The 23,728-nt window shown below is 40.1% G+C and overlaps 1 protein-coding gene across 1 annotated transcript in view; it reads left to right on the forward strand.

The window, feature by feature from the left end:
- Window positions 1-2,255: 2,255 nt before the first annotated feature.
- acbd6 (acyl-CoA binding domain containing 6) overlaps window positions 2,256-23,728 on the forward strand; it is a 96,640-nt gene continuing 75,167 nt past the window's right edge. The window contains exons 1-3 of the mRNA XM_042056216.1: window positions 2,256-2,705; window positions 9,763-9,827; window positions 17,115-17,211. Of these exons, the coding sequence (XP_041912150.1) occupies window positions 2,430-2,705; window positions 9,763-9,827; window positions 17,115-17,211 (438 nt within the window). The 5' untranslated portion in view covers window positions 2,256-2,429. The remainder of the gene's footprint in view (window positions 2,706-9,762; window positions 9,828-17,114; window positions 17,212-23,728) is intronic.

Genomic DNA, 23,728 nt, shown 5'->3' on the forward strand with positions numbered 1-23,728 from the left:
GGTACCTTTAACTGTAGATTTTTTGGGATTGTTATAGGCTTCGGTTAGATTGCACTGGTGAATAGGCATTAACTGACACTTATTTAAATTAAATTACAGGCCAGAGGCTTTAGAGAAAGACTCGATCATCTTCAAAACTTTTGGTGTCTTGGCCAGATGCTTTATAAAAATAATTGTGTCATCTGCCAGCTGGCTAATTACAACTGGCAATCCTAAAACGTCAAGTGGGGCAATATTTGAGTTTTTTTTATAAGAATAGAGAGCATTTCTGTGGCTATTATGAAAAGAAGGGGAGAAATAGGACAGCCTTGTTTGATTCCACGTCTGATATTAAAACGGGGTGAAGTGCCCCCTGGTAAGGAGATGGAGCTATTAGTATTGTTATAGGGAAGCTATAATATTTCTGAATTTATCACCAAAACCTAATAGTTTTAAACATTGAAAAATAAAAGGATGCTCAAATAGAGTCAAAGGCCTTGTAAAAGTCAAGAAATAACAAGAAGCCATCGTCCTAAATCAAGTGTTTGTAGTCTAGTACATCAAGTACCAAGCGAATGTTATTGTGGATAGATTCATAAAACCAGATTGGGAATCACTTATAATGTTGTGGATTTTCTTTTTAATCTGTTTGTAAACAAGAGTTATAATTTTATAGTCATTATTTAGTAAAGTAATTGGTCTACAATTATCTAGCAGTTTGGGGTCTTTGCCATTGGGAACCGTATGTAAGATTGTGGCCAAAACTGGTACTGCAATCACTTTCAAATTACTGTAGAGCGGTGTATCCCCTCCCCCTCCCCCCTGACTAGCAGAACTGGCACCCTGGATTCGAAACACTACTGACTTTGTGATTAGTAGATAGGTGGAGGGTGGCGCATCAGGCCAAAACACAACATGACAACATCAACATCAGTTGAGGGCTGCAACTTTACTTTTTAAATGACAATATCCTGGCCGGACTACTGTTGTCAGTGATATAAGTATTTGAAATGAACATGAATTCTTAATGTCTAGTGACTTTTAAGTTCTTTTAAGGTTTTTTTTACCCTGTTTCATGGTGGGGGGGAATGTCATAATATCTGTCGCTTCCTTTAAAGGTGAACTTGGCAACTATTTCAACGGAATAAACCCGTTTAGAAATCATTTGGCTGGTTAAATGACCTGTTCCGGGGAAAATGGTGACTTTCCCCGCTGCGTCTAGCGTCCCCAGGCGGAAAACCAACCTTGCAACATTGAGACTACCGTCCCGGAAAGAGAAGTGAGAAACAAGAAACTCGTTTTAAATCGTGTTTCTTACCTTGTAACATCCACATAATTCTGCCAAACTTATGCTAACCGTTCGCTAGCTTTTAAACAAATCCATGTCCTTTATCGTTACCTTTTCCCACAGTTTGAAATAGCATAATGCACAATTTCTCCAGCAGAGGGGGAACTCCTGCCAAATTTCCCTTTAACATAAGAAGGAAATAGCCTGATAATCTAGAAAGATCTGAAGGGTCTGGCAAAGAACAATGTAATGGCCCAACTCGAGGGGCGGCAACAAGCATGCATTTAAAAATCTCACTGCACGCAATTGGATAACACTAGACCATGTTTACTCTGAATTATTTTGAACTTCGACGCAATCGGATAACACTACAACCAATGTGTACTGTCCTCCAACGTTGCAGCGCTGTCTTCATCAGTTTAGCCAAAGATCCTTGATTACTAGCTTTAACCCTCTCTGGTTTAGCTGGTTTCCCGGAATGTTGGGGTAAAAGTAACATGCATCATTGCCAGAGTGTCTCGCAGAGACAATTCCATTGTGCTCTCGCGAGAACTCTGGATTTCCAGGGTAAGAAGGGGGCCTTTAAGTGAATCCCAGAAGTGTTTATAAAAGTTGGCAGTAAGACCATCAGTTCCAGGAGATTTGTTTTAAACCTTCTACCGCTTTATCAAGTTCTTCAACAGCAAAGTCAGTCACACAATTCAGCAAAATCAATAGGCTATCTATAGGCCTATGAGGAATAAGATGCTGGATATTACTGAAGAAACAGTTTGCATCAGCACAAGAATATGCAGATGAGTACAATTTCTGGTAGAAAGAATCCACTTCCTTTGTGATCACAACTGGATCTCTATCCCTCTCCATCTATTAGTAAAGATTTTATTGAGGCGTTTACATTCATGTATGCCTGTGGTGTTAGAATGACCCGGTTACACTCTAGGCCAGTGTGTGGCAGTAATTCACAAAAAATTTGGCCGTCTACCGGAAATAACAAGGAGAAGAAGAAGAAGTACTTCCTTGGATGTTTATTGAGGAATGCGATCAATTCAGTATTTTCAAATAATTGGAGCAGTAACAAGCGTACAACAAACGACAAGGCAGGCCAGTCGACTAGACTGTCCTAAACTGTAACGTTTGTAGAATAGCGTGTCTAAGTAACGTTATGGCATCTCGATCTCCATCATCATCTCCAGTCTCTGCAAGTGGCTCAGGTAACGTTACAGACCCTGCACGGCCTGATACGGGAGAGCCACTAGGTTCGGATTCCGATTCAGATGTCGATTTAGGACAATTTGACTGTGGTGGAACAGACTCGGGAGTTCGACTGGAAGGAACTGAACTGGAAAATGCTTTCGAAATAGCAGCGGAGCGACTTCAAGTTATAGTCCAAACGGCAAGCAGAGAACAGTTGCTGTACCTGTATGCTAGGTACAAACAGGTGACTAACGTTGGATAACATACTATTGTATATTGTTTGAGTTGTGTCATTTATTATAATAATAACAATAATAATTTATTATTAATAATAATAATAATATATGAGCAGGTGAACATGTGTCTCTTCTTATCCTTCGTACCATGGTCGTAACATTATCCACTATTGAGGTCACGGATAGGCTAAACGACGTGAAATTATTTAAAAAAAAAAATAACGTTGCTTGATATTGTTTAGCCTATTTTTCATTAGGTGCTGCAAAGATATTGCAACATAGGCTGCTACGTAGACGTTTTTCTGACCAACGGCGTCATTTGTTTCCCGCTTGAGTGTAGTCAGTGGTGCATGATGAAAAAAAGTATCCTCTGGTCAACGATGTGCACAGAGGGAGCAGAATCCAGGGGTGGATCCAGAGCCCGTCTACGGAGAGCCTGTTCACTCAAATAATTCCTATTAATGATGCTTTCACATAAGGCTCTATGCACGACTCCATTTTGGATTCGCTTACCATGGTATATCAACTTCCTGTTTATGTTAAAACATTGACAAATATTATCTTCAGGACCTTGACTCATAGTAGATCGATTTTTGTGAAAATGTTGTGTAGCCTACCATTCCCTCCAGCAAAAAGGTAAAGGGTTTAAAATGTTCTTAACCTAATCAAGTAACTGATATTACTGAACTGGTTAAATAAGTGTTTCTAAACTGGTCTGGCCATGGCATGGGCGTTCTGGTGGGACATTTCAGCGGGGGGTCAGGGGGTCCTCCACCTTGATTTTTTTTATGGACTAGACTCAATTTCCTGAATTCTGGTACATTTTAACAGGTTATTTAGATACTTTTATATAACAAAATAAAACTTAATTTAATGTCTAATTTGGAACCAGCTTTGTCCTAGAGTGCCAGCAATCTAGACCATTGTTGATGATTTTTGTACAGCCACAGCATATTCTGTGTTATAGCTATGAACACATACAATGGCTCGTTTAAAAGGTGAGACTTTAAGCTCTCAGTGGGTACAAACCGTGTATTTCTACACGCCTCTGTTCCTGAGAAATCCCTAAACAGTGGCTAGTTTTCATCAAAATCGCTGTTTTTTTTTTTTCTAGAAATGGAGATATAACGTCTTTCATGAAATATGAAGTGTTGCCTGTAAACTTTCCGGGAAGTGATCAGCGAGACCTGGCGAGACTGCCACCTAGTGATAGACACACGAAAATGGCCTGGTTTTGACCTGACGTGCATGCGTCACTGATTCGACCCAAAGCGGCAACCGAGTTATGGTAAAATGTCCAGATAAAATGTCCAGATTTTGCGTTTTCATGAGTTTTCGATCGTCATATATTTCATTTCCATTCATCACAGAGTTCCCAAAATCACATATAAGGTGTGTTAGAGTGTCTAGTTTCGTAATTAAAAAAAAAAAAGCTTAATACGTAAACGTTTTTGGCACTCAACGCATGGGAAGCCCGCAGTAAGCTACAATGCATGACTATGGTCCAGCTTATTATTTTAACCCTGTGTGGGTCTCAAAAAAATGCATCAAGTAATAAATGTGGTTTTCAACGCAGCCAGTTAACATGGGAGCCATCCCAATGGTTTCTTTTGTATTAGTTTAATTGTTCCTTTCAGGTCCATTTTGTGATTTGAGTTGCATTATGGAAAACATTTGTGCTTTTTACTCATTGTTGCTGCAATAATGTAACGCTGTTAGTGGTGATTTGAAGAAATTACTTCAACTTTGGGTTTGGGTCTGTAGGCTAACTTCCCATATGGTTTAGTCTTAAAACCAAAGTGCTGCTAATCTTATTTAGCTTATATTTTCATCTTTTGTTGTTTCCTGAACTTACCAGTCTTTAAAATGTTTAGTACATCTGGAGTTCTGTTATTTTTTCTTTCAGCATGAAATTAAGAGGAATTTAAAATGTTGCTGCATGAAGCCTTGTCTTCCTTGGATCCTTAATTTTGGGGCACATGTTTTTCTGCAATGTGTCTGAGTGGTGTGATACAACTTGTACTTTCTTCTTTATACAGTGGTGTTCAACTGGATCTCTAAATACTGGTATTTTTTGGTATATTTTCCTTAGCTAGCGAGCATTGCAACCATAGCAACCAGACACTAGCTATAAGGCTTTCTGCACTGTAGAGATGTAAGAAGATATACTTGAGTAGTTTGATATAATATTTTGTTGCATTTAAATTCTGCCAATATGCATATGGTGATATACTCCTTATACCATTTTAGTTTTCCTTTCAGAAGGTTATACAATTAAAATGTATTGCCTTACTTTCAGTGTCATAAGATTTGATAAATTGCAATACACAGTATATCATAAAAACTGAAAAAATTAATCGTTAGATTAATCGATGCATCGAAAAAATAATTGCTAGATTAATTGTTTAAAAAATAATTGTTTATCCCAGCCCTAGATGTGATGTACTGTAGGCCTACTGTTTAATACATGGGATCACAAGAGTGGCCTCCGAATCAGACGTTTCAACGATTTCAATCAGATTCTCAAAGATATAATACTGTCGCGATCGAGGCGCCTGTCCCATACCTCAAGTTTTTTGGTGAATGCAGTAATCTTATCTGCTAGGTAAGGTAGGTGCTTGTCTTTGCCTTGTAGCTGGAGATTTAACTCATTGAGCTTTCCAAATATATCGCTAAGATGGGCCAGCTTCGTCAAGAAATGTTCATTAGTGAACGTGCTTGCAGATTCAAACATGGCCTACTGCTCAGCCGTGGCCTACTGGTTAGCACACCTGACCTGTAACCGGAGGGTTGCCGGTTCGAACCCCAACCAGTAGGCACGGCTGAAGTGCCCTTGAGCAAGGCACCTAACCCCTCACTGCTCCCCGAGCGCCGCTGTTGATGCAGGCAGCTCACTACGCCGGGATTAGTGTGTGCTTCACCTCACTGTGTGTGTTCACTGTGTGCTGTGTGTGTTTCACTAATTCACGGATTGGGATAAATGCAGAGACCAAATTTCCCTCACGGGATCAAAAGAGTATATATACTTATACTTATATGCGCTCTTCCTCCAAGAAGAGGCGACTTGGAGCTCAAACACTCGCGACAGCACTTCCTCGGGAAAGCCACCTTGCCTCGCTGTGAAACAGTACAGCCTTTTGGTCAGCTTCCATCTCCTCGCAAAGTGCGGAGAATAGACTCGCTTTTAAGGGCCGGGTCTTGATGAAATTCACCACTCATAACCTCGTTCAAAATCTCATTCAGGTCGGGACTAAGCTGCCTTGACACGAGCGCTTCCCTATGAATAACACAATGCGTCCATTGCGCATCGGGTGCTACCTGGGCCTAGGCAACAGATAAAAAAAATAATTCAAAAAACTCCTGTTTTTCACGTCAGTTCGCGCCCCACAGTTTGAGAAACGCTGGCCTAGAGCACCTTTAACAACTTGCAATCAACTGCACTTGTGCTCTCTCACTGACTGCAGCAACTTCAATGGAACCTCTTCTCTGTGTCTCTCTCCATTGAACTGGATAGCTCACTTTTCTCTTCCCCACTTTCTTTCCCTTCTTTTTCTTCACTTCATCCCTTAAACTATCTCTCTATTAACATCCAATAAACTATCTACCTATGCACATCCATTAATTCACTATTAAATAATTTAAACTACTCTACTATTGAACTGTTCAGCCATTCCAACTGTCAGTTGTCATCAACTATGACTCCCGCCAACTGTTTCCTCTGCCCACAACTGTTTCCAAATAAAAGTTTGTTTTGCATTTTCATGCACTGGTAATTCCTCGGAATTACATTTTCTAGTTTGCCTTGTCGTTGTAAATACTTCTCATGGCTTGAGTCCCTCCCTCTGTACGCACTTCATACACTTTTGTTTTGGAGCCTAAGGACTAGCAACAGGCTAAGACTATCTCCAAAGAGCTGTATCTGCTAACCAGGTAATGTTTCACGATTAACGCGAGATGCATCCAGGTCGAAGAGACTTTAAGTTGCAAGGCTGGTTTTCCGCTGCGGGTCGCTAAACAGCTATGCTCTATGGCTATACTAGGTGAACGATTCTCCTATTACAAGTTTGTTCATTCATCATTGACCAGAATGATGATGTAGGTAATTTTTATTTAATAATTGAGCAGTCCTAGTAGGTGTCCTCCCTCTCATTTGCATTATTTTGCTATTGGAGTCTAATGGCCTCCATTCTCCCTTAGGCTGTTGTATTATTGCACTAGATTGAAAATGATTAGAATGCCAGAACAAATTTAGTGGCACAGCAACTCTGGTTTGTGTTTCCACATAACGCATAACAGTATATTTGGCAGCATAATACAAACCTGATTTCCAGACTCACTACTTTGTTTCACTTTGTGAAGAGAGTCTGGACTCTCACAATTAGGAAACGTTTCCAACTTTAGCATCGTAACAGGTGTAGACTTTGGTTAAGATGGACCAGTGATTTCAAAGGTAAATGCATTGATCAGGCATTACTAACATTACTTCCTACTTCACCTATCCTTTACAAACTGATAATAAACCACATTGGCACTCACGAAACAATGTATTTAGGCCCATCTTTGCTGTACAAAAATAAAGAAAAACACATTTTTCCAACTGCAATTGTTTTGTTAGCAGGTAGTGTACTGTTTACCACAGTCACTTTCACACCATCTCCTCTTGTCACTGATTGGTTCGGCATTCCTGTTATTTGAGGGAAATGCTAGACCGCTACCGCTGAGAGTATCTCAGTGAAATGAAAATTAAAAGAAATGCTAGGCAAACGGGGCCTGTTTAGCAGAACACAGCCTTTCAATGTAAGTGTGAATGGGACTAGAGTGACCCCTTAATAGTACCTAATTATGACGGTCAAATAACTTGGCAACTCTGTACTGTTTGTTGTTGTACTGTTGAATAATGTGCCATCTGTCTAAATTTGGATATCAAAAGCACAGGGATAACATATTGCATAAATATTTGGACATTAATACTGATTGGCTCTTATGTCGGTATCTGATTGAGAACATGGTGATGCTTTTTCAAGGTTTATTTATTTATTGCGACTGGACTAACTAAATCAGACCATTTAATGTTGACCTGTATGTATTTAACATGCATAGGATGGATCTTATTCAACAGCCTATGATTATTGTAATGAAATTGCAACTGTGCTGTGGCACAACAGACTTTTGTCATTTGTATTATAGGCTGGAGTGAATACCCTATTTAAAAATATATACATTTGAAAAGGCAACACCCCCAACCCACAAAAATAAACGTCCTCACCTAAGTAGGCCCTTCTGTAAAAGACAGCCTACTTTCTTCCATCAAATGAGAAAGAAGAAAGTAACTCCATGTGTATTAGAGTTTTATAGGTTAAAGAAGGCTTTGTCACCTGTAGAGCAGTGTCATATTGTCACATCAAAAAAACTGCAATTTCTATATAACCTTGAGCACAGAATTGAGGACACAGATATATGGCAGTGTGTTGAGTCATTCACAAAACATAAATTAATCAGATTAAGTCAGATTAAACATTAAAGATGAGTAGATAATGGAAGTAATAAATAAATAAATATGAAAATGTTGCCTTTTTTCTCTTAAAGCAACTGTGTGCCACTTTTGAGGTATGCTTTTATCAGGCAGCTTAGTTGTGGTACCATCATCAAATATATATTGATGGTGTACGGTGATGTAAGGTGATGAAAGACAAACACATTTGACGTTCCCATCCAGGATATGCACTTTGTAATTCTGTGTGACATTGCTGACTATATTGCCAATAGACACCAGTTAGCAAGCTTCTAGCACTGCCGGTGAAGTTTTGCATGAGAGTCATTCCGTGTCAAATCAGATAAGGTTGTAGCTTCACAGTCTCAGATTTTGTTCTAACTTTGTCTATATCATCAATGGGTCCTAAAACCAAGACCTGTGAAATATTTCTGTGCAAATCTTCTGCCTTCATATCTTTTCACACCTTGAAATTCTTTAATTTTTACAGCTTGAAAAACACATGCCATGTTTCGGCATTAATATCTTGACAAATATTTTCCCTAGCCTCCTCAACTTTTCTAGGGTGGAAGACCAACTCATAATAAGTATGTGTAAACAATTTAAAGTCTGTACTAAATGTCTCCTGACTTTCAAAAGGGCCCTAGATTTAGGAAAAATATGCATTAAGTGTGATATTGAGGGTATTAAAATACTGTTTTTTTCCCATTTGATATCAGTCACTATTTCATCTTCAGATACATCAATGTATTAATGTTTTCCCACAATTTGAAGTCTCCACAACAAATGACCATAACAATAATAAGGATAAAACAAGGTGTGTGCACATTTTTGTATATGGATAGTTATTGTACCAAAGTCCCATTCACAAATTAAATGCATGTAGTTACAGGTGTTTTAAGAACACCAAAATAAACATTTACAATAAACAATAGATTTTAGTGCCCCTCAGGTGAAACACAGCATAGCATTTTGCTCCTTTAACAAGGCATTAACTCCTTTGGGATGAAGAAGAACTTAACATATTCTTTACACTACCCTCACACCAGTTGAAGAGATGACTAGCTATTCAAACCAATAAAAGAACAATTACTCTTACTGAGAACATGTTTGTCTTCCATTCTACAAAGTTTGGTCAGGCTAGGAATAATACTTTTTAAGATATGAATGTCCAAATATGGCCTCCAAGATGAGGTCTTTTAGAGAGTGTAAACAATCAAGGGCAAAAATACTACAATACAAAAAAGCTTTGAAAACAATAGAATTGAACAAAAATATTTACAGGTTTTAGTTATGGAAACTAAACATTGTGTAGACAAACTTTGAGGAAAATCTGAGTCGTTCTGCAACCATTTTCCTGGATTGTGTCTGATTTGATACGAAATGACAAGACTTAAGGCTAGCTCACTAGCTCTAGACCAAAACTCACATAGTGCTCTTTTGAAGGTAATGTAATGTGTCCTTGCATTTTACCTGCTGCCATTCAATTACACAATCCAACATTGTCATAGATGACTGGTATTATGCTTAAAACTGTTTATTTACTCATGCCATCTTGTGATATGCCTATACAGGTCAAGAATGGGAAATGTGATGCAGCAAAACCTGGCTTTTTCGATTTTGAGGGCCAGCGGAAATGGTAAGTCACTCTGCAGATTAAATGTACAGTATGTATATACAGTATGCTGTTCTTCCCTACATTCAATGTTACATTTTGCATTCCATTTCTTCAAGTCTGTCCACTTCATATATGCAATAAGACTTAGCATCAGTTATGCTTTAGTTTATGTTGTGAGTCGCTTTGGATAAAAGCGTTTGCTAAATACCATAACCATAGTACTTACTTTTCCTGCACTTATCTGTAAATAATACTGTGTATAGGGCTGGGATGGTAACTGCATTACCGCAATACCACGGTCACACGATGCCTACCTGAGCTCGTCTGAGCTCGTCACCATTATCACTGCAAAAAAAATTAAAATAAAATAAAACATTCCTGTGAAACGTTGGCCTGCATATAGTGTGTAATGTCGGGATGTGTTATGCGAGGGATCATCTTATGATATGGATTCAAGGTTTTCTAAACAAAACTTCAAAACTTATCTTTTGCGCAAAACCCGATCTTTTGCGTGTTGGGGATCGCAATGTTCCATGACATAACAACATTCCATTTGTGTTTACTACTAGGCCTATATGCGAGAGTAGGGGAGAACCGGCACAAATAACACTTTTTTATATTTTCTCAGTTCAAACTCGATTTACACAAAGACGATATACTGTGACATTTGGCCAGAAACAGAATTTGTCCAGAGTTTGTTCAAAATTTAAATTCACATCAACATGTACCTTTACAACCTTGATGCAGCCATTAAAAACTCCAGTACACTTGTAACAGTAACAATTAAATTGGGAAAGGACCGGTTCATGACGAAGCCGTATCTTACACGTTAAAAACAGATATCGATACATATCGGTTAATTTTTACACCCTTACTATATTTGGTGTTCAGTTGTGAAAATTAGTAAACAAATTCATGTTAAATTGCAAGTGAGCAATACACCAAAGAACTCCTTATCACAGAATACTCACTGTCTCACTCACTCACTCACTCACTCACACACACATACACACACACGCACACACACTCACTCACACTCTCCCTGTGTTAGGTTGCCTCACCAAATAGGTCTATCCCAGACATAATTATTATAGGTTATTTGGTAGTAATGGTAAATGCTGCAGATGCACAAATCTACATTTATATCCTATTACTCAATTGATCGATGCAATAATCGATAGAATACTCGATTAAAAAAATAATTGATAGCTGCAGCCCTTGCTGTGTGTGTGTGTGTGTGTGTGTGTGTGTGTGCCCATGTATGAGTGTTTGTGTGTGTTTGTCCTGCCTTTTATCTCAGCAGAAAGAACATTTCAACATCTCAATGTCTCAACATTCCCTACCGGCAACCCTTTGCTCAATACATCTACAGGCTGATTCACTAAATGTACACATACAGTTAAGAACAAAATTATTCATACCCCTGGCAAATATTGATTTAAAGTTGATTTTCTCTTGACTAATATGTTTTTTATGACTGAAAATGACACTGCCACATCACAAAAGGTTGTAAGACAATGTGGTAGAGTGGCAAGTGGCAGCCTATAGAACACCTGGCTAAAAAGTGCTGAAATTTGGCAGAAAGTTTCGGGACACGGCACTGACCACTCGCGCTCATTTACGGCTCTCAACCCAGCCGTATAGCGGCACCAGGTCAAAACTGGTCAAAATTTGGCCGAAAATTGAACCCCTGGGTCGAAAGTTATGAAATTCGGCGCACTGATTCAGGACCGTCCCGTGATAACTCTCACCAATACAGAGATCTATGCCCAACACTCTAGCGCCACCAATGGGTCAAAACTGGACTCGCATTCATGCATGATCATTGATCATTGATCGGTGCGATATTCACACATCAGGCACTGTTGGAATCCTTGGACTGACCTGAGTTCAGTGACCCCTATTAAGTCACTTTCCGCTATATTGGACGTCCAACATATTGGATTTAGTCCAAACTCCGAGCCGCACAAACGATACTTGTCAGATTTTTCAATTTCAAGTTTGTTTGCCCAAATATCAATATGGCGACGAAGCCGCCAAACAGGAAGTGGACTAACATCTCGGTTACTCTTTTTGAGTTAACATAACAAAACTTGATACCATTAGTCAGGACACTGTCCCAATAACTCACAGCAATTTTTATGCATATTCATTGAACGCTCTAGCGCCACCACCAGTTCAATGTTGGACATGCATTCATGCGCGTGATCCTTGACTCTTTTGTCTGATTTGCACAATTGAGGTAGCGTCTGAATTCTTGGACCATCCCGAGATCAGACCCCTATTGCATCACTTTCCGCCATTTTGGACCTCTGCCTTATTGTATTTAGTCCAAACTATACGAAAAGTTTCAGTGGTTCCAAATTTCATCCGATTTTCACGGAATTTGGCGAAGATGATCTGCAGACCGACCCGCACAAATGATACTTGTCAGAATTTTTAATTTCAAGTTTATTTGCCCGTGACGGCCAATCACACATGGCGACGATGCCGCCTAACAGGAAGTGGGCTAACATCTCGGCAATGCTTTAATGTATGAAGTCCAAACTTGGTACAGGGACTTGGTATCTGATTGTGAGGACGCACTAGGAAATTGGCATCATTTGGCCTCTATAGGGGGCAATGCAATACAAGAAGGGAGCTTGTATCTCAGCAACGCTTTGATGTACGAAGTCCAAACTTGGTATAAGGACCTGTTACCTGATCATGATGACACACTAGGAAATTGGCATCATTTGGCCTCTATAGGGGGCACTGCAATACAGGGAGTGAGCCTGTATCTCAGCAACGCTTTGATGTATGAAGTACAAACTTAATACAGGGACAAAGTAGCTGATTGTGAGCATCTCATTTGGCCTCTAGGGGTGCTGTAATAAAGAAAGTGAGCTCAAATCTCAGCAACTCTTTGGTGTATGAAGTCCAAACTTGGTAGAGGGACATGGTAGCTGATTGTGAGAGCGCACAAGGACATTGGTGCAATTTGGCCTCTAGGAGCACTGTTACAAAGTAAATGAGCTTATTTCTCAGCCGTTCTTCATCCAATTGCCATCAAACTTGCTGTGAGTGCCTGCTAATGCCATAGCAACGCCATTCCTCCTAGCACACTGCTAGGCCCCCACATGTGCTGTGTGGGAGGGGGAGTGGCTAGCGGCGAAAGCCAATGTGTGTTTCTTTTACCGATGTATTTAACAATATCTTTTGCATTTCTTATTCAAACAGCATCAAATTTGGCATGCCCGTAGCAAGACACCTGCTAAGTTTGAAATCAGTCTGACAAATGGTCAGCGAGACATGCGTGACACACAGACACACAGAGGCTTCTTGCTTTTATAGATAGATAGATGTCTCAAACAATTTCATTAAATAATCAGGAACAAAAACTTTAGGTAAATAACATAAACAAACATTGTCTAATAACAAGCAAATATTAGATCTACAAAAATGACAAGACACCAGTATAACAAAGATCAACAAAATGCTTTAACATGCTTAACAAAACAATTTAAACTTTACAAGAAATTCAATGCATTTTACAATCATACAACATACTGTATATAATTTCATTGTATTTTTGTACTACGCATAAGGTAATACACTGCCGTTCAAAAGTTTGGCTTCAATTTCCATTCCACTCCATTATAGACAGAATACCAGCTGAGATCAGTTGCATTGTTTTTTTTTTAATCAGGGCAGCAGTTTTCAGTTTACATTATGAACTTACATTATTGCAAAAGGGTTCTCCAATGTTTTCAGTTAGCCTTTTAAAATGATATGAAATTAGTAAACAGAATGCCTTTGGAACATTGGATGAATGGTTGCTGATCGTGGGCATCTGTGTACCGTATTCCAGACTATAAGTCACACTTTTTTTTTCATAGTTTGGCTGGTCCTGCAACTTATAGTCAGGTGCGACTTATATATGAAAATATATATAATTGAACATTATATGTTAATTCATATTAACTGATAGCCTGGCTAGCGCCACCACTTCTCAATGAGACGTGGTCAGGGAACCAAACGTTCATTTTCTCGTATTTGAAAAAAATACCCAGATCCGTTTATTGGGTGCCACGGATGTCTATCAAATGCGTCTGTGCATAGCTCATCATCGTCTTGCTTTCCCCCCTGTTCTGTGATTGGTTCCCTATCTGAGGCAAAAATTAGGGCGGTAGTTTCCAGGCTGCCTTAGCAGCGTGAATCAAATCGCGCGCAAGGCAGCATGGGAACACCCAGGCTAATTAACTGACATAAAACCTACATGAAACATTACCGTCTACAGTCGCGAGAGAGCGCTCTAGGCTTGTGGAATGAGATCGGGACCTTCTGACATCAACGCAATTGATTCGGCCACCATATTGGATTTAAAGTGCCCATATTATGAAAAAATCACTTTTTCTGGGATTTGATGTGTTATTGTGTGTCTCTGGTGCTTTCACGCACATACAAACTTGAGGGGAAAAAATCGTACAAACGTGAATAAAAGGCACAAAATAAGGTTGGTGTAAGAGTTATCTGTTTGTTCATGGGATTCATTCTAATCCCATCACTTACATATTTCCTACAACTAGGTGAGATAGCTAAGCTTATGTTGTAGGCTACTGAAGTTCCACTGTTAGATAGCTAGCTAGCAAGCTAACCGTTTTACATAGAGATTATGGTAAGTGTTAGCTACGGGCTAACTTCGTCCTCTCAACACTGGGGTAGAGCTGCTATTGGAAACGAATTAGGTTGGTAGTGTACATAGTTTTGGCATAAGTCAGTTACACATTTCTTCATAACCATTGTGTGGAGGCATGGAGGCATTTGCTGATTTGGCACGAATGGCCCTAGTAACAGTTAATGGAGTGGGGCGTGGGTAAGTGATCAGCAGCTCATTAATATGCAATGAGCAGCAGAAACTGCACACTTTGAAAGGGACTGAAAAAAGTGTAATAGAGGTAGGTAAGAATCTTTTCCTACAAGCTATTTCCAGCAAACAACTTCAGAAACATGTTTTCTGGAACTCATAGATCTATTTTAACTTGTTGAAAAATAGTCATAATATGGGCACTTTAATCAAAAACACGAAAACGTTTTCACAGGTTACACATTTAATCTGATCTTCACCAAAATTTGGCACAGACCATCTTCAGACTATGCTTTATTAATGCATTGCTTTCTGGAACGATTGACAAAGGCATTCGTAACAGTCAATCGAAATTGGTGGTGAAACCGCCAAACAGGAAGTGAGCTCATATCTCAGCAGCCCTTTCATGTATCATAACCAAACTTAGTACATAGACTCATGACCCCATCAGGAAGACGCTCAAACATTTTGGTGACCTTTGGTCTCTAGGAGGCGGTGCAATTAGCAAAATTGGATTTTGGCCTGTAGCTGCTGATTTGTATTATTCCGCCATGGAAGTCTATGGCAGCCCATAGAACCGTCTGGTAAAAAGTTGTGAAATTTGGCACACTGATTGAGGACAGCTCCATGATTAATTTCACTAAGTTTTATGTAGGCACCTCGAGCGCTCTAGCGCCACCAACAGGTCAAAGTTGGACACGCGTTCATGCACGTAAAGTTGTGTTATTGCGTATTCATTGAAAGCGTTTGCGTGTCACAGCCAATCGAATTTGATGGTGAAGCCGCCAAACACGAAGTGAGCTCATATATCAGCAACCCTTGCATGCATCATAACCAAACGGCCAATTATGTCAGCAATAATGTCAGCCATTATATCAAGAAAAAATACTTTGTCTCATGATTGTTTTGCATTCATGTTACCTGAAGCATGTTGGTAGAAATATCTATTCAAAAGCACAGTTGATCTGTGCATGCCATGACCAACGTTGATTCTTTGATATGTTCATTATGTTGGGCTGCTATTACATTAGAATTGTATCCAAAAGTTAGATACTATGTAGAAATGTGCTGTAATTTCAAAACAAAACCCCATCGGCCACATAACCAGGGGTGGCCAGAGTTTATGTTGAGGTGGCCGATCTAAAGTTAAGAGCTCAACATGCTTCTGCGTCAACTCCAGGCGTAGCTACGCTGCCACTACTACGGCGCTGTGACCATTTTATGGTTCTGCGTCGGGTTGCTTTGCATCGCAGTGCATTTCATCGCTATATCGCTCGGTGTCGCCTGTGTCTGCGTCACATATTTCATATTAATCTGGTTCATGAGTCATTATTTTAATCTACTATAGGCATTTATGTTATGTTGAGGCAGAGACAGGACAACAAGGTGACATTTGTGGTGTGCAGACTTGAGCAGGTGAGATAAAAATTGCCCTGTAGCCCAGAATTGGAGCCACGCCCAGTAATTGTTGACTAATCAAAAAATGATGTACGTATCAGACTGGTCTACTGCCTTGGTAGAATGGAATTGGTGAGTCTTCAATAATCCGTTTTCCTTCAGCTAAGCATTTACAACAACATGATGCCGATTGAAACGTATTCTACTCAGATAGCTAGGTGGCTAACAGGCTCATAATTCACTTTTAATTGCAAACAGAAATGTCAAGCCAGCTACATGTCATTACATGCTTGCATTTCCAAAGTAATGAAGGCTGCTTATAACAACATAATACTATGCATAGTATTGATAACATTGTGCTATCAATGTGGCTTAAACCAGTGTTTTTCAACCACTGTGCCGGGGCACACTAGTGTGCCGTGAGAGATCATCAGGTGTGCCGCAGAAAATTACCCAAATGTCACTCACTGGTCCAGAAAAGGAACTGTTGCATCAAAGAATTTATAACCACATGCTCTCATTGATTGTATGATTGCACTATTTGTGGTATGCAGGCATTGTACAACAGTGGCCCCATACCCAGTATTCACAGAATCATCACATGTCCAGTTCATAACAACAATTCAATTAGATATAGTCACCTACAAATGAAATAGAGGGCGCTTGTTTTATTGAGCAGGTCTTGCATAGAAGCCATAATAAGTCCATATCTGTATTATTTGAAGTTTTAGGCTATGGTATGTTTATTTTTTCTTCACACAGGATGTTAGTGTGCTGTGGGACATTTTAAGTGTGACATGATATGGGGAGACATGGTATGACTGCGCAGTTTAGAGAACTGACTACTGATAGACGCCACTTTGTCCGTTAAAAATTAAGTAAAGATGTCCGCTATGATGTAGGTACCTGGAGGATGAGGTTGAGTAGAGTTTTGAAATGTCATCACAACATTCTTTAAACACACGCCATATTTGGAAACATTTGTCAAATCCTTCAGCCCGCAACTTGGGGCGCTTTGCACAATCTTGTAGCAATATTTTAATTTGTATTCATTTCTTTTTCAGGCAGGCATGGAAGCAATTGGGCGACATGAATGCTGAGCAGGCTATGCAAGAATATGTTTCATGTGTGAAGTCTCTGGACCCAGACCACAGTTGGAAGGTAAAGTTTGGTGAAGTTAGTAGGTGTAAATATAAACCCTCATGTTGACAATAAAACAGGCAATTGAAAAATGAACTAAAAACTTAGCTAGCTCGTTCTCTGGCCCAGCAACACGAGCCCCCCGGGGCTGACGACGACGGTCACGTCTTGGACTTGGGCTTGGACGAGAACCGCCAGTCCGATGACGAGCAGTCTGATCTGCCGGGCGCCCAAGGATCTCTTTCGGCAAATGAGGAGGGCAAAGTGGATAATTCCTTTTTCGCATTGTATCGCCGGGCAGCTTGGAAGCTGGAAGTGGAGTGGCCGCCCACCCCCCCAGCCCAGAGACCTACCAGTAGGGCTGGGACGGTATGGATGTTTTCTTACCGCGGTTGGAAAGCAAGAAATTACAGCAGTTTTGCGCTATACCGCCCCCCCAAATAAATAAATAAATCTGTGAGTTATGGATTATGAATTTTGTGCCGCCATCACAGCCAGTTAAACTTTACACAGCCGCAGCAACTTCAAAGATCACTGGACCAAATGCTTCAGACATGAAAGAAATCAGCAGTTTATCAACAAGGCTATCACGATTTTAGAACTGTTACATTCATGACACTTATGCTACAACGGTAGGCTACTGCACATTTTAATGGCTGCGTCAGGTTGTAACAAAGGTAGGTTCTTTTTCAATTTTCATGGAGTAAACATGTATGACTCCTTTCTGGACAAATTTCACAGCTTTCACGTTTAACAGATTTGTGTAAAACGGGTTTGAATGGAGAGAATAGAAAAGTGTTACGATTGTGCCAGTTCTCCCTACACTCGCATAGTAAACATTTTTGACATTTTCCTTATCTAGCCTACAGCAAGCACACACAACAACAATAACAATTAAAGTGTTCTCGTTGACTGAAATGGAGGGAGATCGGTGATTTTGTTTGATATTGACATGGCTACGCACCGCTAATGTAACAATATTGTGCAGGCTACGGTTATGGAGACAAGTGAGGTGGAAAGTTATATAAATTACTCAGATAGACCTACAATATTACATTTTGAAAATGAACGAACTAAAATAAAATACATTTTAATTAAATACTCATTAATTATTTTCAAAAGCTGAGCCGCATCAGAGGGATCAAAGAGCCGCATGCGGCTCCGGAGCTGCGGGTGTCCGACCCCTAGTCTATGGCGATTGAGCTATCTACCTTTTCACCTCCTCCGTTTTCCTCTGAGGAACAAGAAAGATTTTGTTGTGACCAGTGCGGGCATTACGTGCATACATAACTCGTATACAAGGTTTCGGCGATGTGACCAACTTTTTGTCTGCTTTGCTAATCCGGCAAACATACTTTTATACGCTACTACTGCCTGGACGTTGTGGCCCCTTCAGTGGCCTCCTCAGTCCTTTCTTATGCAGCTGGGCGTTGAGATGGCCTTAGACCGAGGCTGTGCGGGGCGTGTATATAGGTACCATTGTATCTGTGTTGTACTGAGTGAATCGATCGAAAGGGAACGATAAGTTATGCATATAACTACTGTTCCCTGAGGGAGAGGAACAAGGTACAACACTACGTTGCCCCGCTCAGCTTCAGTTGCTCGGTGAAGAGCACTGGGTTGAACTGGGGAGTGACAGTGGTGACTTGGGTTATATACTCTGAGGGTGGGGCCTCCCACATCACCACACGTCTTGCCTTTCAAGCTTTAAAAAAATGAGAGGTGTCTTCCTCGTTCCTCTCCCTCAGGGAACAGTAGTTATATGCAGGGTAGGAATTTCACGGTGGCCACGATGGCCGTGAGGCCCCTTTTGAAAATCAGAGGTTTACAGGCCACGGTGGCCTTGGTGCCCCCTTCTTTCAATATTCTGCTTTGCGTCCTACTAATAGGGATTTTTATTTAGCCTGTGGCCTGTCAAAATAATCTTAACATTCACAGCGCAAATTAATTTAGTCTTTTACGCAGTGGAGAAAGTGACAGCGCAAGAAAGAAAGTGCTTCCAAATTCACCCATTCATCTCAGTTGAACTACTCGCAAAGTAGCCTATTCATCACACATTTCATTTCATATGAAAGAGCTTTTTCTCAGCTTTTAAACAATGTTACCCGATAATTGCTGAGTTGAACGGTTCGCGAGAAAAGTAAATAATATAATTCAATTTAATCATACATTCTACTGAAGTTTTTGCGTCCCATGATCTCCCAACCCATTCATCTCGGTGGAATACTTCACGAACCCTTCTTTTAACACATGACAAACCATATATCAGAATAAACAGCATACCTTACCGAACACAAAGGTGTAAAGCAGTCCCCTGTACAGTTAGCCGTTCCAGAGTAATCCAGTTTTGAATTTGCAGTAAATTTCGACATGCATGGATGTCTCCAAATTTGGGCTTTAAGTTTTACAATGTGTTCCATTAAATTGTTCCACATGATTTCATAACGGGCAAAATACAAAATAAATGTTACAAATATCGCCTAGATATTGGTAAATCAGAGGACAGCTAACTGAGTTTTGAAATGCTAAGCATGCGTCTAGGCTATTTGAGTTTCTTAAAGCTGAGCTGTGGTTAAATTGTTCAATACATGATTTTATAACAGGCCAAATATAAAATAAATGTTATATAAATATATATATATATATATATATAGCCTAGATATCTGTAAATATTAGATGATCAGATGATTTACAGTTCTATGTAATATGTCATGTTTCATAAAGTGATGCAGGTCTACTGCAGTGAATAGGCTAAATAAAACTCTGATAATTTTTATAGCCTACTACTGTATAGTTAACTTTGGCCTTGGTGCCCTGACGTGCCCTTTGTGCCCCCCACCAAATATGCCCAACCAGGGGCGTGCAGAGACCTTTGAAGGGGCAGGGGCTAAAATTTTAAAAAGGGCACATGGAACAAAATTTTCAGAAAGCGTGTTAACTTTATTTAACACATTTTTCTCATTTCTCTCCTTGGTTCTGAAAATTCAATAGGAGTGCATGTACTTACTGTAGCCAGGGCACAGACAGATAGGTCTTTTCAGTTTTCATTAGGCTATTGTCTACACAGAGATCATAGGCTATAAGGCTACATCTTATTGATTTAAATTCAAAGCTAATTTTAACAGCCTAGAAATCTAGACGCACCCTAGCGGCAGCAAATATGTTATTGCCTAGTCTGGCTTGTCAGGCTATAATTTTAATGTTTATCACAGTGAACTACCATTAGCAAGCTGGTGTCTTGCAGATTCACGTGCTGTGCATGTGGCCACTGAGTGAAATGACGCATAATGTAGCCTACTGTAAACAGAGAACGACGTGTGGAGTTGGGTTAGTTAAACAACTACAGTAGCCTATGTCGTCGGCTTATGACGATTTAGAAAAGGTTTGCCTACTCTGTTTTATGAACTAGGTCTACTAACCTACTATAACATAGTAACCTAAACAGAATATGTTATGAACGTTCAGCCTTAGATTTTCGAAGCTGCCAGGTTATTGAAATGGATGGACCATGACATGGTTAAAACGGGTTTGATAGCCTACTTCATTAAACATGAAACAATTTTAAACATTTTATTCTCTATCTCTAAGCTGAATACTATTGCATGTTCAGATAGGCTAACTGCCAAGTGACCTTACCGTGCTCCCAAACGTCTCCTGCAGCCCTGTGCCTGCGTGCACCTTCTGAGAGTTCACTGAATGTATGACGTCACGGATTGGTGGCCGCAAGGCATTTCAATTAACACAGAAAATGTTTATTTTTGTCAATTTCTAATTTCACATTTTAGCGAATATTCACGTTGGAACTAGCGGAAGTATTACAACTTTTAAAAAGAAAAAACGGGTCTTGTCAAAAGGGCACTTGGACATCAAAGGGGCAAAAGGGCAGGTGCTAGAGCCCCTGTAGCCCCCCTTCTCTGCACGTGCCTGTGCCCAACTAAAGGCCAAGTGGCCTTGCCCCCAGAATGGTGAAATTCCAAGCCTGGTGATATGCATAACTTAATGTTTGTGAATAGGTCTTAGTGAGTTAGGAGTCTTCCAGAATTGGTCTTGGACGGATGCAATAAAGACATGATCTGCATGTCCATCAGACGTCTAATGAAGTCTAATGTTTAGTTGGTAATCTCTTGTTTAATTGTTTGCACCCAGAATGCATTGCAACACCACAAAAATACATAATACATAACTTTCCGTACATATATACATTTGCATTTTTGTGTACTTGTAACAGTTTGAATATTAATCTCCTATCATGACAATTAGACAATAATTATAAGGAAGATTTACACATCATAGCTGTGGCAATCATGGTTATGTCGGGTATATAGCATACAGAACCCTTTCTGAATTAATATTGTCTGTAAGCTCCACAGATCGTGGCAGGACATTGAATTGACTATAAGTTTATTGCAAGATTATGATGACTTATGTGACTTGTATATGACTTGACTTATGTTACTGGTACCGATTAGAAGTACATGACGTCTGATTGACATGGTGGGGCTTAGATGGTGCTGTCAAGGTATCTCATCTTTTTCTACATGACCTGTATAAACATGGATTGGCTTTTCGCCAAGTGCTGCCCTATCTTTTTTACATGACCTTTACAACTGGTGCTGGCTAGGCATTGAACTCGGCTTCATTCAAGGACTCCAATGGTACCTCAGTTTTGAAAATCGGACATACTGGTCAAAAGTTACATGCACACACCTTCACAGACACAGACAGCCCAGCCCATCCCAGCTTCATAATTGACCGTTTGCAAAAGCCATGCCCCCTAGTTATTGTTACTACTATTGTTACCCGTCAAAACTCAGACCGGAGTTGACTAGAACTTCAATGGTAGCAGCAGAGAATGTCTAATGAGGGCTCTGGTAGCAGATAAAACTGTCTGTAAAAGTTACAGCACAAGAGGCTCTTTTAGAGAGTCACAGACCTGATTTCATTTACAATCTGTCGAAAGACTCCAGTATGACATGGAGACACATGTATAAAAATTCATATCTAGCTTTGTTGGGTGACCAACTTAAACGGGAGGCGAGTGTGATTCACTGATCACATTAATACACAGGATTAGATGTTAAAATCCCTTGTGCCAAAATCCAAGGTAAAAACACATTCAGAAGCCCCTACTCAAATTAACTTTAAAAAGCACGCTACCCACAAATCTGCCAACAAATGGTCACAAACACAAGACAAATGGCCCATCCAACAGCAGTATATAGTATGCGGCATGTCATTGGGGTTATCAAGTCCATCATTCACCGATGTTTCGTTAAGTCAGGCCCACGACACCTCACCTCTTAATATTAGCATATAGCTGTGCTAGATAGACTTCCATGTTACAAGAACAATGGGCCATATTATGTAAGGAACATGGTGCTGCCAAAAAACAGAAACATAGACTACATCGCAGAGCCACTTCAACTTTATTAATTTATGGTGAATAAATGTTACACTACTGTGCACAGCCCCATGCTTCTCTGACGTGACAAATCTAGCATGTTAGCAGCGGTTAGCTAGCTATGTGTTAGTTATCTACAAGTCTCCTCCAAGTGACAATCATTTTATACACAATGGTGGCAATGCTGAAAACAATTAACATCCTTATTTATCTTACTTACATTGAGTTGAATGTGTGGCTTAATCCACAGATATGGTGGAGCACTGTTTCGTTATGGTTTGCTAAGGAGTAACCCTTTGCTTAAAATAGTGTAGAGCTGGGAAGAGCGAATTTAATCTAATTTAACATAATTACAGAAAACTTAATCAAGATTGAAAGGAATTATTCTGTGTATCGGTGTTCCGTTAATCCCACATGTCATTTGACTGTCCTTTTCAACTCATGACTATAAAATCTCATAAAACCGGACAAAAATCAAGGCTCCCAAATACATTTCTATGGATCCGTAAGGTGAAGTTGACGGGCCATGTCTGCCTGCATGCAGCTACTGGACTGCCATTGGCTCATCTGCGTTCGATGGGCAGGGTTTTGCAAATGGTCAATTAGGCAGCTGCCAGATGGCTTAGAACTCTGCCAGGTGCAAGAAATCAACTCTAGCAGTAGTAGCTGTGATGTCATAGAGGGTCAGCATTCCGCCATTCATTTCAATGGGGCCAAAAAAACGAGACTAACACAACGGGAATAACGACGAGGTAGTCACACCATTTATACAAGCATTCTACACAGGTTCGGGCCTGAATTTTTGGAGTTGGAGCCTTGTCGATAGCTCAAACGCTCAAGGAACAGTAGCGTACACAAAAAGTGGGTGAACGGGAATAAGAAAACTTAAGAAGAAGAATAGTGGGCTTGCTGGATCGAACCCACTAATAAAGGTGGGATAGGGTAGTGCAATTGTCCGGGGGTGGGGAGGGGTTCTGTTGAGGGGCAAAAATGTTTTAGTCTTAGTGTCTAATGTCTTAGTTTGTGTAGCTGCAGGGAAGAAGCTTCTTCTGAACCTGCTGGGAGACCTGTAACACAGAGGGGAGTGGGGTGAACAGTCTGTGGTTTGGGTGAGAACAGTCTTTGATGATGCTGCGC

The sequence above is a fragment of the Alosa sapidissima genome, chromosome 12 (genome assembly GCF_018492685.1).
Source record: "Alosa sapidissima isolate fAloSap1 chromosome 12, fAloSap1.pri, whole genome shotgun sequence".
In the NCBI taxonomy this organism is placed as follows: Eukaryota; Metazoa; Chordata; class Actinopteri; order Clupeiformes; family Clupeidae; genus Alosa; species Alosa sapidissima.